At 60.7% G+C, this 12,023-nt stretch overlaps 3 protein-coding genes across 8 annotated transcripts; 1 reads left to right on the forward strand and 2 right to left on the reverse strand.

The window, feature by feature from the left end:
* Nucleotides 1-3,488: 3,488 nt before the first annotated feature.
* Nucleotides 3,489-5,522, reverse strand: C8H16orf86 (chromosome 8 C16orf86 homolog). Its single transcript, XM_055146413.1, has 4 exons — nucleotides 5,322-5,522; nucleotides 4,917-5,146; nucleotides 4,488-4,633; nucleotides 3,489-4,390 (listed from the first exon to the last, which is right to left on the reverse strand). Exons 1-4 carry the CDS (start codon nucleotides 5,412-5,414, stop codon nucleotides 3,981-3,983), a joined length of 879 nt encoding a protein of 292 aa, XP_055002388.1. The 5' UTR covers nucleotides 5,415-5,522; the 3' UTR covers nucleotides 3,489-3,980.
* A 48-nt stretch (nucleotides 5,523-5,570) lies between these two features.
* On the forward strand, nucleotides 5,571-9,966 carry ENKD1 (enkurin domain containing 1). 3 transcript variants are annotated; one of them, XM_004600907.2, is made up of 7 exons: nucleotides 5,586-5,962; nucleotides 6,048-6,242; nucleotides 7,125-7,297; nucleotides 8,544-8,669; nucleotides 8,776-8,939; nucleotides 9,035-9,171; nucleotides 9,253-9,966. In XM_004600907.2, exons 1-7 carry the CDS (start codon nucleotides 5,875-5,877, stop codon nucleotides 9,411-9,413), a joined length of 1,044 nt encoding a protein of 347 aa, XP_004600964.1. In that variant the 5' UTR covers nucleotides 5,586-5,874; the 3' UTR covers nucleotides 9,414-9,966. The 3 variants fall into 3 exon arrangements, with proteins under 3 accessions (XP_055002384.1, XP_055002382.1, XP_004600964.1); XM_055146407.1 differs by having other exon boundaries at nucleotides 5,577-5,962; nucleotides 9,035-9,966; XM_055146409.1 differs by lacking the exon at nucleotides 6,048-6,242 and having other exon boundaries at nucleotides 5,571-5,962; nucleotides 9,035-9,966.
* Nucleotides 9,378-12,014, reverse strand: PARD6A (par-6 family cell polarity regulator alpha). 4 transcript variants are annotated; one of them, XM_055146410.1, is made up of 4 exons: nucleotides 11,835-12,013; nucleotides 11,207-11,429; nucleotides 10,195-10,974; nucleotides 9,378-9,507 (listed from the first exon to the last, which is right to left on the reverse strand). In XM_055146410.1, the coding sequence occupies exons 1-3, from the start codon at nucleotides 11,895-11,897 to the stop codon at nucleotides 10,220-10,222; spliced, it is 1,041 nt and encodes a 346-aa protein (XP_055002385.1). In that variant the 5' UTR covers nucleotides 11,898-12,013; the 3' UTR covers nucleotides 9,378-9,507; nucleotides 10,195-10,219. The 4 variants fall into 4 exon arrangements, with proteins under 4 accessions (XP_055002385.1, XP_055002387.1, XP_004600651.1 ...); XM_055146412.1 differs by lacking the exon at nucleotides 9,378-9,507 and having other exon boundaries at nucleotides 10,115-10,821; nucleotides 11,835-12,014; XM_004600594.2 differs by lacking the exon at nucleotides 9,378-9,507 and having other exon boundaries at nucleotides 10,115-10,971.
* Nucleotides 12,015-12,023: the final 9 nt, after the last annotated feature.

A 12,023-nucleotide genomic window follows, 5' to 3' on the forward strand; every position in this document is an offset into this window, starting at 1 on the left:
GTTTCAGTGGATGTGGGGTCGTTCACCGCTGAGCCTAACCCAAACACTTTACCAGTGCTATGGGTCCTCGGTCGCCCCGTACCCAGGCACCAATGTCAGGAATCCAGCCTGAAGTGGACCGCAGGGAAGTTCAGTTCAGCTCAGGTCCAGCCCTCTGTGTTAGTTACCAGGATGTCGAGGTTCCCTCAGGTTTGAGATTGGCAAAGGAAACACGTGGCATTGTACATCTCTTGGATTAGTCCAGGTTGGGAATGAGGAAGTTGTGGGCCTTGGTGAGGGATCAGCAGTGTTGCGGTCCCCTGGGAGGGGACACTGTTGCAGGCTTGTCCTGCAGCGCCCCCTCCTGGAGGAGGTCAGCAGCAGCTTCCAGTGCCAAATCTCAGGAACTTCTGGGAGGGATCAGAATAAAGTTTTTCTGGACCCAAGGAAATGAAGCTACAACATTGAGCAACATTGAAAAAGAAAACTTCCAAAATGCCATTTTCAATCCAGTGGATATCACAGAAATTAAGGGTTTGCCTTGCAGGTGGCCAACCCCAGTTCAAATCCTGGCACCACTTGTGGTTTCCTGAGCTCACCAACATTGATCCCCAAGCAGAGCTGAGTGTAATCCTGCCCCCACAAGAAATCAATACCTGTTTCTGATTTTCCTCATACTTCTCAATGGCAGTGACCTCCTCACCTTCCCGTTCCACATTGCTCCTTCCTGGTGCTCCTTTACGTTGGTGCCCAAGTGACCACTCAGAAATACCAGGCCCAGGTCTCTGCCTGCCCAGTGCCCCCCATCACTGCTGGAGCCTGGTCTTGCTTCAGCGACCAGAGAGCCTCGTGGGGCTGGCACACCATGCTTGGGGGACAGCTGTGCCTGGGTCCCCAGCCTGCTCCAGGTGTCAGCATTCAGAGGCCCCCTGCAGAGTGGGGGCATTCAGAGGCCCCCTGCAGAGTGGCAGGCTCCCCACTGAGGCGCCTCAGAGAAGGGGCCACCAGCCTGCGTGGACAGGCCTGGCAACTACAGGCTGCAGCCAGTGTCGGCCACGTTTCCCCTTCCCTGACCTCTGACCGTTGCCTCTCACCTATGGCAAGACGGGCAGTACCAGTGGCCAGGGCGGGCGATTCTAGTGGCATCTGCTACAAGGGAACACAAGGGCACTGCCCTGGGGAGTTGTCCCAAAGGCACTTGTGACTCACAAGGATGATACGTGGGTTGCAACACAGGACACCCCGGTCCCGCTGGGTGGTGGGAGGCTCGGGGCCCTGAGCCCTTGTGCACTCGCCAGGGGGAGGGAGCGACACTTGCTTTTATTGTTGTTTTGTTTGATGGCTTGGGGACCACATCCAGCAGTGCTCAGGGGCTTACTGGCACTGTGCTCCGGAGTGACTCCTGACATTGCTCAGGGGACCATATGCCGTGTCCATATGAACCTGGGTGGGTCTGTGAGCCAAGTGCCTTATACCCTGTGCCACCTCTCCAGCCCTGGGTCAGCATTTTATTTATTTATTTTAATTTTTTTGCTTTTTGGGTCATACCTAGCTATGCACAGGGGTTGCTCCTGACTCTGCACTCAGGAATTTCTCCTGGCGGTGCTCAGGGGACCATATGGGATGCTGGGAATTGAACCGGGTTGGGCCGCGTGCAAGGCAAACGCCCTACCCGCTGTGCTATTGTTCCAGCCCCTGGGTCAGCATTTCAGATGAGTGAATGAAAGGTTAAACTGGTGAGGACATTATGGGAAGCCCTGGGAAAACTGCTGAGGGGGAGGATGCCCTTGGCGGGTCGGTGGGAATAGGGGCCACGGGCACAGGACAGGGAGGCCAGTGAGCTGCCGCTGAGACCAGGGTGTGGAGCGGGTGGTCCTGGAGTTTGCATCTGAGCGGAAACAGAGCTTTGGTGTCTGATGAGCTTGTAGGAACCAACGCCCTTAAAAACAGGGCTTGAGTAATGGGGTAATGAAGTAGGGGGGAGGCAGGCTGGCAAGCGGAGAACTCGCTCGGGAAGGCGGGATTCCCCGCGCTGGAGGCATCTCAAGGACGCGCAGGGAGATGGAAGAGCAGGGGCTTCTGGCTTTCCCAAAGCGCCCACACAGGCTGCCAGGCCCCAGGAAGCCCCGAGGCGAGAAGCAGCAAACATCCGGGGCGGAGTGGTTTGGCAGCACCTCGGCCACCACCCCCGCGTGCTGGTAAACAGGTTACAGTGGGGACAGTCGGGCCCATCCCAGGGTCTGGCCCCACACAGGGCTCGCCCTGCTTCCCATAAGCTGGCAGGCCTTTTCTCCGCTCTGGTTCCTCTTCCCTCCCTCCGCTCTGGTGGGTAGCCTGCCTCACCTTCAGTTTCTGCTGGGAATTCTTTTATGTTTTGTTTTGTTTTGGAATCACACCTGGCCAGTGCTCAGGAATCACTCCTGGTGGTGCTCAGGGACCACATGGCACCAGGGATCGAACCAAGGTCAGCAAGAGCCCTACTCTCTCCAGCCCTTTAATTTTTTAGGACTGGGGATAGACCCAGGACTGTCCATAGTCAAGTGCTCTACTGATGGGTCACAGCCCTGCCCTGCCTGGGAGCTTTTAAATACACAGAACCGAACAAAAAAAAAAAAACAAAACAACAAGGGGCCAGAGTGATAGCACAGCGGGTAGGGCGTTTGCCTTGCACGCGGCAGACCCAGGTTCGAATCCCAGCATCCCATATGGTCCCCCGAGCACTGCCAGGAGTAATTCCTGAGTGCATGAGCCAGGAGTAACCCCTGTGCATCGCTGGGTGTGACCCAAAAACCAAAAAAAAAAAAAAAAAAACTAAACTAAATGCACAGAACCGGGTTCGAGTGGAGTGTCTGGAATCTGAGGTAGTTCCAGGAATCTGTAGGTTGTTTTTGGCTTGTTCTGGGGCTACACCTGGCAATTCTCCGTAGACTTATAGCTCATGGCTCAAAGGTTCCCTCCCCGCCCCCCAGTGATGCTCAGAAGGGCTGTGCAGTAGCAGGACTCGAACTCCGGCTTCCCCAGACAGATCACTGGCTGCAGCACCCTGGAATTTCTTCCTAACCTGGAATCTTGCGTGTTTGGGTGTTTCATTGTTTTTTGTTTTATTTTCATTGCTGGTGGAGGGCCATACCTGATGGTACTTGGGGGGCTTGGTGTACCTCTTGGATCTGTACTTTGGGGTGCTGAGGGGGTCATGGGGAGGCTGAGGATCAAACCTGGGGTCACCTGCATGTAAGGTGAGCGCTGTGCCGCCTGCACTGTACTATCCTTTTGGGCTCTGCATTCTGTAAGGTTATTTTTTTTTTCTTTTTTGGATCACACCCAGCGATGCAGAGGGGTTACTCCTGGCTCTGCACTCAGAAATTATCCCTGGCAGTGCTCAGGGGACCATATGGGATGCTGGGATTCAAACCCGGGTCAGCTGCATGCAAGACAAATGCCCTACCCGCTGTGCTATTGCTCCAGCCCCCACTGTAAGGTTTTTGTTTGGGGGCCACACCCAGCTCTGTTCAGGCCTTACTCCTGCATCAGGGATCACTCCTGGCAAGCTCAAGGTACCATTTGGGGTGCTGGGGATCAAGCCTTCATCGCCAGAGTGCTCTCCCTGCTGTGCTCTCTGTCCAGCGTTCTATAGTTTTATTCTGTTCCAGGACAATCCACATAACTAGCCAGGCTTTAATCCCAAAATGGACAGTTTCCTACCCTCTTTCTCCCTCTTGGGGATTCTTTTGGGGCCACATGCAGTGACGCTCAGAGGCTACTCCCAGCTCAGGCTCAGGGGACCGAACCCAGGCTTCCTGCAGGCAAGACATATGCTTGAGCTTTAAGCTCCCTCCACTCCCCTTATCTGAGGCTTCTTATTGGAGGAGTCACCAAGCCTGAGAAGAGGGAAAGTATTTATTTTCAGCAAGTTCCGGGACCCCATTCCCCTCCCTTTGAGGGCCTAGGTCCTCAGGCAGCTGCTGAGGCTCAGGACAGAAGCCAGCAGTGGGGTGGGACAGTCACTTGTACTGGGGAGAGAGCGGGGGGACCAGCGGGGCAGCACAGACGCTCAGCATCTTGTTGATGTCCACCTGGGTTGACTTGTCCACTTCAGCCTTGAGGCGGACACTGACCCCCAAGTTCAGCAGCCCCCCAGGCTCCTCTCGAGCTTCCTCTCCCAGGGGCACCAGAGCCTGGGCAGGGGACATGAGCACACTGGGGCAGGGCAGGGCGAGGCTTGAACTCGGCTCACCCGCGACAGGCAGCAAGGCCTGCAGCTGCTCCAGGCTGGCCTCTTCGGGGACCAGGGCCAGCTCAGACTCGCCTTCCACTTCGGCCTCGGCCTCCCTGTCGCCCTCATCTGCCTGGTTCAGCTCAGGGTTGCAATAGTTGATGTACTGGTACAGGGGCCGCAGGCGCTGGGCCTTTCCTGCAAGGACCCGGGACAGGGCAGGGGCTGGAGCACCGGGCTGGTGTCACCGGGACAGCTGATGGGGAGAAGGGGAAGGGCGAGGGCTGCCACTCACGCTCCAGCCCCAAGGCCTCGGAGGGTGCAGATGCCGCGCTGGCCGCGGCGGGGGGCGCGGGGACCCCCACACTCTTGCGCTTCTTGGCTTTCTTGTGCTGCTTGGCCGACGGTGAGGGCTCGCTCTGGCTCCCCTCTGGCTCCTCCCTGTGCAGCGGCAACCCCGGGCACAGCTCGGTGACTGGGCCTGGGGAGGCTGGAGGTCTCAGGAACCTCCAGAAGCGCCCGCCCACCCACCACCTGGGGGTCTCTGTTTGTTTCTTGTCCCTGTCCTGGGCAGAGAGGCCACAGCAGCACCAGGGCCAAGAGGTGGTGCGCACTCAGCCCCTGGACGGCCTTGATGCCCTGGTAGCGGAGGGACAGGAGGCACTGGGGTGGGGGGCCGAGGAGCCGGACCTGGTGTGCCCCCCACTCCCCACGGCCTCCTCACGTGACTGGCTTCCTCTTGGGGCCATGAACAGGCCTGACGGTGGCCGTCAGGGGCCTCGAACCCCTGTCCTCGGGCCCCTCCGCCTCGGGCTTCAGCCGCTCTTCCTGCAGCTTGAGTCTTCCGTCCGGGGCCTCTGGCTCTGAGACGGGGCCGGCAGGACACTTCTCTCCTCCCTGGGCCCAGCGGACCTCAGGGGCTAGCACCGGGCCCTGGTCTCCCTTGGCGGGGCTCTGGACATGACATGGGCCACACACAGGTCACCAAGCCCAAGCCGGGCTCCCCGACACCAGACACCAAACCCCAGCCCGCGCCCCACCCGGCCCGAAGGCCCGTCCTGGCAGCTTAGGGCCCCACGGGCCGCCTAGAGCGCCACGGCCACGCGTGTGGGACCTGACCCTCGGTCACCTGTGAAGTCTGAGGGTGGCCCACGACCCCCTCGGCAAGCTGCGCCGGCCCCTCTGGGGTTCCTGGCCACCTCTCAGCCTCAGCGGCAGCCATCTCGGCGCGGCCTCTGCACGGCCTCGACGGCTGCTGGCGCGGGGGGTGCGGGGAGCGGCGGGGTGCCCCCCGGGAGGGGGGGCGGCAAGAACCCGCTGGAAAAGGCGAGCGGCGGCCCTGGGAGGGGACTACAAGCCCCAGAAGGCTCTGCGCCGGGGCCCCTGACCTCAGGAACGAAAACGGCTGTTGCCTAGCAACAGCAAGCCCGCCGGGGTTTTGCAGCAGCAAGCGGGAAAACCACTCGGGTAAGCCCCCTGCCCCGCGCCCAGGTGCCGAGGGCCAGGGACGCGGGGGAACGCGGCGGAGAGGCGGGTTGGGGCCGAGGTGGCGGGAGCCGCGAGCGCCGACCGTGAGCGGGAGGCGGGACAGGACCGCGGCGCCTGGTGCAGGGGCGAGTCGAGGCCGGAGCTCACCGGACCCCGAAGTGCAGCAGGACGGGCCTCGGCGCCGCGAAGGAGACATGTGCGAGGGCCCGTCGCGCATCTCGGGGCCCATCCCCCCAGACCCTTCGCTCTGCCCCGACTACTACTACCGGCGACCGGCTTCCGGTGAGCTGGAGGGTGGGGTGGGTGCGGCGAGAGTCGGGGACCCCCCACTACTGAGCCCTACACTCCAGCCCCTCCAACCCCGCAGCCCAAGGGCGCCTGGAGGGAAACGCGCTGAAGCTGGACTTGCTGACGTGGGACCGCGATCCGGCCAGCGCCTCTCCCCGAGGCCCTCGCATCGCCGCGGGGGCGCGAGAGATCCAGGAGCGGGGTCGGCAGGGCGTGGGGGGCGTGCTGCTGCAATTTGGCGGCATCTCCTTAGGCCCCGGGGCCTCTCCCAAGAGTAAGTTCTGGGCAGGAAAGGCTGTGAGGGGAGGCTGAGGTTTAAAGGTGCGTGTGAGGGGCAGCAGAGCTCAGAGGACAGAGTGTTTTTCATGCAAGCTTGCAGGACGCTTGAGTTCATCTAGACACTGCTTGGTCCACTGAGCACTTACCACCCATCCCCCACCCCAGCGAAACAAGAGTGAGCTCAAAAGCAACTGCTCCTGGGCCCAAGTGGGTAGGGCATGCCAGCATCTGGAGCCCACCAGGACTGATTCCTGAATGCAGAGCCAGGAGTAGTAACCCTGAGCACTGCCAGGTGTGGACCCTAAACAAACAGAAAAACAAAACAAAACAAAAAACCAGAAAAGCAAATGCGGGGCACGCAGTGGACCCAGGTTCGATCCCAGGCATCCCATATGGTTCCTTGAGCACCACCAGGACTGATTTCTGCGTGCAGAGCCTGGAGTAACCCCTAAGCATTGCAGAGTGTGCGCCCCCCTCCCCAGATAAAAAGAAAAGCAACTGCCCCTCACTCCTCAGCCAGGACTCGGCTTGCACTGCCTCCTGCCTCCCCACACATCGAGTGCCTGCTGTGCGCCAGCCTTCCACGCCCCAGGAGCACACGGGGACACGGGCGGCATAGACACAGGCAGCGGACAGTGAACTAGTGAGGAGGCAAACGGTAGTGCCTCCTTCATGACCATCTAGAGAATGATGAGGGAGAGAGGATGACCGCGCAAGGAGGGGAGGAAGCAGTGAGCTGGAGCATGTGGACGGGGCCCAGCATACACAAGGGAAGGTCTTTCCGGAGGAAGCAGGCGTGAGGCTGTGCGGGGCCACTGGGGGCTTGGAACGCATCGGCCATACGTAGAACAGAGCCTGGTGGCATCTTATCCCCCAGGGAAGGACCCGAAAGACCACGAGAAGGAGAACTTGAAGCGGATCAGGGAGATCCAGAGGCGATTTCGTGAGCAGGAGCGCAGCAGGGAGCAGGGCCAGCCCAGGCCCCTGAAGGCACTGTGGCGCTCGCCCAAGTACGACAAAGTGGAGTCCCGGGTCAAGGCCCTTCTGCAGGTACCTGCCTCGGGAGCCAGAAGCATTCTTCCGTCTCATGGCCACCAGGCAGTGATGCCCTGGTCTGGTGCATAAGGCGGGAGGAAACACACAAGGACTAAGGTACCAGGGGACCCAGGATGACTGTTGGCTCGGCTGCAGGCAGGGGGGCCCTTCCAGAACTGGGGACCACTGAGTTACCTTGAAAGGCAAGTAGGAGTGAGGCCCAGGGGAATGGGAAGAGAATATTCTGGGGAGTTGGAATGTCACAGATATAAGCCCTGAGACCCGAGGACATGTGAGCAGTTGAGATGTGGCAGGGAGGTGCATGAGGACAGGCTCAGCTGGCGGGACCCACAGAGCGGGCCACGGGTGCCACTGCTCACCCTTTCTCTCTCAGCGGGCGGGGCTGTGTAGGTGGCCCCCTTTCTCCACCCCTGGACCACTGAAGGAGAAACAGGCTGGAGAGAAAGATAACGAAATCCTCTGCATATGTGTCGGGCCAAAGCATCTGTGGAACTCGCAGGGGGTAGCAGTGTGCCCAGGAGGCAGATGGAGGATTAGGTTCATGGCTCAGAGCGAGAGCAGAGTTAGTAAGGATGAAGCTGAGGACAGGAGAACCCTGGAAGTGACCCTGGGCTTTAGAACCTGGAGGTCAGCCGGCTGTGGCCTTGGCGCCAGGAAGCTTGACTACAAAGAGGAGAAAAAGAGAGGGTGGGATTGGGGAGATGGCTCTGAGAGCTGGAGCGTGCCCCTGGCATGCAGAGTCCCTAAATTCAGTCCCCCGCACTATGTGGTCCCCAAACACCACTGAAAATGGCCTCCTAGGTCCCTGAGCCCTCTTAGGAGGCCCCTTTACCACCCCCCCCCCCCAACAAAAGACTATGGTAGCTCAAACTAGGACTGAGATAGGAGGAATAATTTGTTGTTTTCTGAGATGTGGGAGACACATGTTTAAATGATGATGAAAGGAGCTGGGGAGCTCAGTGGCTAGAGCACATGCCTTTCTTGGTTTTGATCCCTGGCACCATGTGGTCCCCTGAGTACGCCCAGGCTTCACTCTCACCCCCACGCACTAAGCTGAGGGTCGCCCCTGAGCACTGCCCAGTGTGTCTCCCGAGCCAAACCAAACCAGAGCTGGTGAGTTCTCCTCCCGGAGGGAGGAGCCCTCTGGCCTGGAATGATGCCACTCTGGAGAGGCCGTAGGGACAGAGCTGCAGTCTTGTGGCTTGAGACCCTGAGCTCACTGCTGTGTCATGCCTTCCAGGAGCCCGGCCCTGCCTCTGGGACAGAGCCTGCCCACTTCCTGCGGGCACACTCCCGCTGTGGCCCTGGGCTCCCTCCACCCCGTGCTCCCAGTCCTCAGCCCAACCCACAAGGTGCCAACGCCAAGGTGAGAGGTTATGGGAGGGCTGGGAGTGGAGCTGGGATCTCCAGTGAGGGTGGTACTGGTCTATCTCCTGATGTTTGCATCGACTGAGGTCTGCCATGTCCTGCAGGGGCCCAGCCTAGGGGTCGACTTCATTAGCCACAATGCCCGCGCTGCCAAGAGAGCCCCCCGGCGTCATTCCCGATCGCTGCAGGTCCTCGCACAGGTGCTGGAGCAGAAGCGGCAAGCCCAGGAGCGCTACAACACCACACAGAAGGGCCAACTGCCCCACTAGTAGGTGCCCCTGGCCCACCCCAGGGGCAGGGCTGCCTGCAGAGGGTGGGAGCCAGCCCTGCCCAGATGATCACCCTGGGCCTGTGCCTCTGCAGCTTGTTGGAGCGCAGGGATCTCTGGCGGCGGGAGGCAGAGGCCCGCCAGCAAAGCCAGCCAGACCCTGCCATGCCCCCTGGCCACACGCGCATGCCCGAGAGCCAGCGGCTGGAGACACTGGACAGTTTACTCCGGAGTGAGTATTGGGCCGCGGGGGGTACCCCACCGGGGACCACGCACCCTGGCCTAGCCTTCACTGTGCCTGGGTTTCCTGTAGGCCAGAAGCAGCTCCTGCGTGAGCTGGTGCTCCTGCCAGCCGGGGCAGACTCGCTGAGGGCTCAGGGCCACCGCGCTGAGCTGGACCGGAAGCTGGTGCAGATTGAAGAGGCTATCAAGATCTTCTCCCGTCCCAAAGTTTTTGTGAAGATGGATGCCTGAGCCCCTCTGTGGACGTCCCTAGGGGCCTCCTTCTGGAGGATCACCCACTGGCTGCAAAGGGCATGTTCAGCCGTGTCAGAGTGGGGTGTCACTCCTGTCCAAAGAGAGTAGCAGTGGGGTGTCAGTATCCCCACACATGCTTCCTGCTATGGCGACTGCAGAACAGGAGACTGGCACAGCCTCGTCATCTCTGTGTCAAAATTAAACCTTTTGTACGCGGTGCATTGGTTTCCATAAGAGTTTGTCTTACATTCAAAATGTAGTGCACTCGGGGCTGGACAGATAGCACAGCGGGTAGGGCGTTTGCCTTGCATGCGGCTGACCTGGGTTCAATTCCCAGCATCCCATATGGTCCCCTGAGCACTGCCAGGAGTAATTCCTTAGTGCAAAGCCAGGAGGAACCCCTGTGCATCGCCAGGTGTGACCAAAAAAGAAAAAAAAAGAAAAAAAAAAGTAGTGCACTCATTGAACGCAAGAGCCCCGAGTCTGATCCCACATGGTCCCCTGAGGACTGTAGCTGTGACCCAGAAATGAAGGGGGAGGTTTTCTTACTCTGCAGAAGCCAAGCCCAGTGGCCCTCCTGCTGTGTGACTGCAGGAAGATCCCTCCTCCCCTCACTCCTGCCTCATGTCCAGGACAGAAACAAGACCGGGGGTACAGGGAGGAGCCTGAGGCTGGGGCACAGAAGGATCACAACAGCATTCATAGAAAACCTTTAATGTTCCCCAGCCTGAGAAGGCCCCATAAGCAGGCCGAAAGCCCCAATGGGAAAAGTTCCTACCGTGTCCCAGCAGCCTGGAGCGCTGTCACAGGCTGAAACCGCTTCCGTCTCCTCGCATGCTACTGCTCCAGCCAGAGCTGGTCTGCTCCTGGTCATCCAGGGAGGGCAGGGAGCTGCGGGCACCAGGATGTAGGCGGCCTGGGCGCAGGTCCCAACACGAAGACCCCTGAGACAGCCCGTTGGAACAGGGAGGCTGGCCGCTCTCAATGACCAGGTCACTGCTGTCCTCATCGCTGTCGGGCTCAACAGGCCCAGGCCCCGCAGGGGGAGGTCCTGGCAGACGCCCAGAGGGTCCCCGCACCACATTGTTGCGCTGGTTGGCTGGCTTGACCGTGACAATGAGGTTGTGGCTGTTAGCTATCATCATGTCAGTCACTTGGTCCAAGGTCTTCCCAGCCACCTCAATGCCATTGACCTCAAGAATTTCATCACTGACTGCCAGCAGCCCCGTGCTCTCAGCCAGGCCCCCTCGGACCAAGCGGGAAATGAAGATGCCCGGAACCCGCTCCAGGCCCTGGGGGGCCACGCGAACGCTCATCCCATCCCGGATGTAGAAGCCCAGGGGGCGGTCGGATCCGTGCTTGTGCAGTCGAACCCGGCGGTGGGTCTCAGGCAGTAGGTCCACGTCTATGACAGAAGAAACCTGGCGGAAATCTTGGGGCAGGCTAATGAGTAGGGGCGCCCTGGTGCGCAGGGGAGCTACGGGCCGAAGGAGGAGCCCTTTCTTACGCCGCTGCAGAGAATTGGAGGCAAAGGCCAGGCCGCTGGCATCAGCTTCTGCTGTAGGAGAGGGAGGTGCTGAGATCAGAGCTCTCTGTTCTCCCCCTTGGGCCCTTTCCCACCTTGGCCCAGGCCTGGGGAAGGGGGCACTGTAGCTATTGTCTATGGCTTGGAGGTCAGGCCAAGGGCAGGGACTGCAGAGTGAAGCCTGGGTGCTCTGCCCACGGACCGGCCCTTAGAGACCTGCCCTGTCCCCCTACCCCACAAACGTTCCCCTGTCCCCCATCCTTACCCCGCTTCTGCACTAGCAGGCGCAGCGGTGGGGGTCCACTGGCCAGGGCCCGGTGCAGGCTGTCGTCGTTGGTGAGGGGCAGGAGGTCCCCGTGAGCGTCTGTATAACCAAGCAGCACGTCCAAGCCTGGGATCTGGTGCACCGCACGCAGCAACCGGGAGAACTCTTGGAAGCCGTTCACGGAAGCGCGAGGCAGAGCGAAGCGTCGGAACTCCGCGTCAAACTAATGCAGGGGGCGGAGAGGTGGATGATGGAGTGAGGACACAGCCCGCGCCCTATTATCCCCACAGGTCGTGACCCCTTTGCCCCCGGACAGGTCCGAGGGTGGCAGGGGTGGGATACAGCGCTGTCGCAAGAGCGGCGGCAGCTGTGTGCCCAGACCTCGGTACCACGGACGCTGTCCAAGGTCTTCTCCCCGCCCTCGGGTACCCAAGCCAACAGGGGAACTCACCCTCGAGGCGGCAGTGGGCGGAAGGATGCCGGATGGGGAAAGAGGGCAGAAACTGGCGAATGGGACGAGGTGGGCGGAGGGGATTAAAGGTGATGGGGACCGGAGGGCCAGGAAGGGGAGAAGGGAATTAGAAGCGCCGTGGGCCGAGGCCGGAGCCGGGGCCAGAGGGGCCCTTACTTTGCTCTTCACCTCGACGATGCTGTCCGGACTGCGCGCCGGAGTCCTCTGCGGCCTGGCCATGGCGGGGCCGGGCGGGCCGGGACGGTGCCCCAGGCTGCCCGCGGAGGCGCAGGTGCACAGCCCGGCCGGCCGGCCCGCGCCGCCCCGCCCCTGGCGGCAGCGCTGGCCCCGCCTCCCCGCCCGGAC

This window comes from Sorex araneus, chromosome 8 (assembly GCF_027595985.1).
Source record: "Sorex araneus isolate mSorAra2 chromosome 8, mSorAra2.pri, whole genome shotgun sequence".
In the NCBI taxonomy this organism is placed as follows: Eukaryota; Metazoa; Chordata; class Mammalia; order Eulipotyphla; family Soricidae; genus Sorex; species Sorex araneus.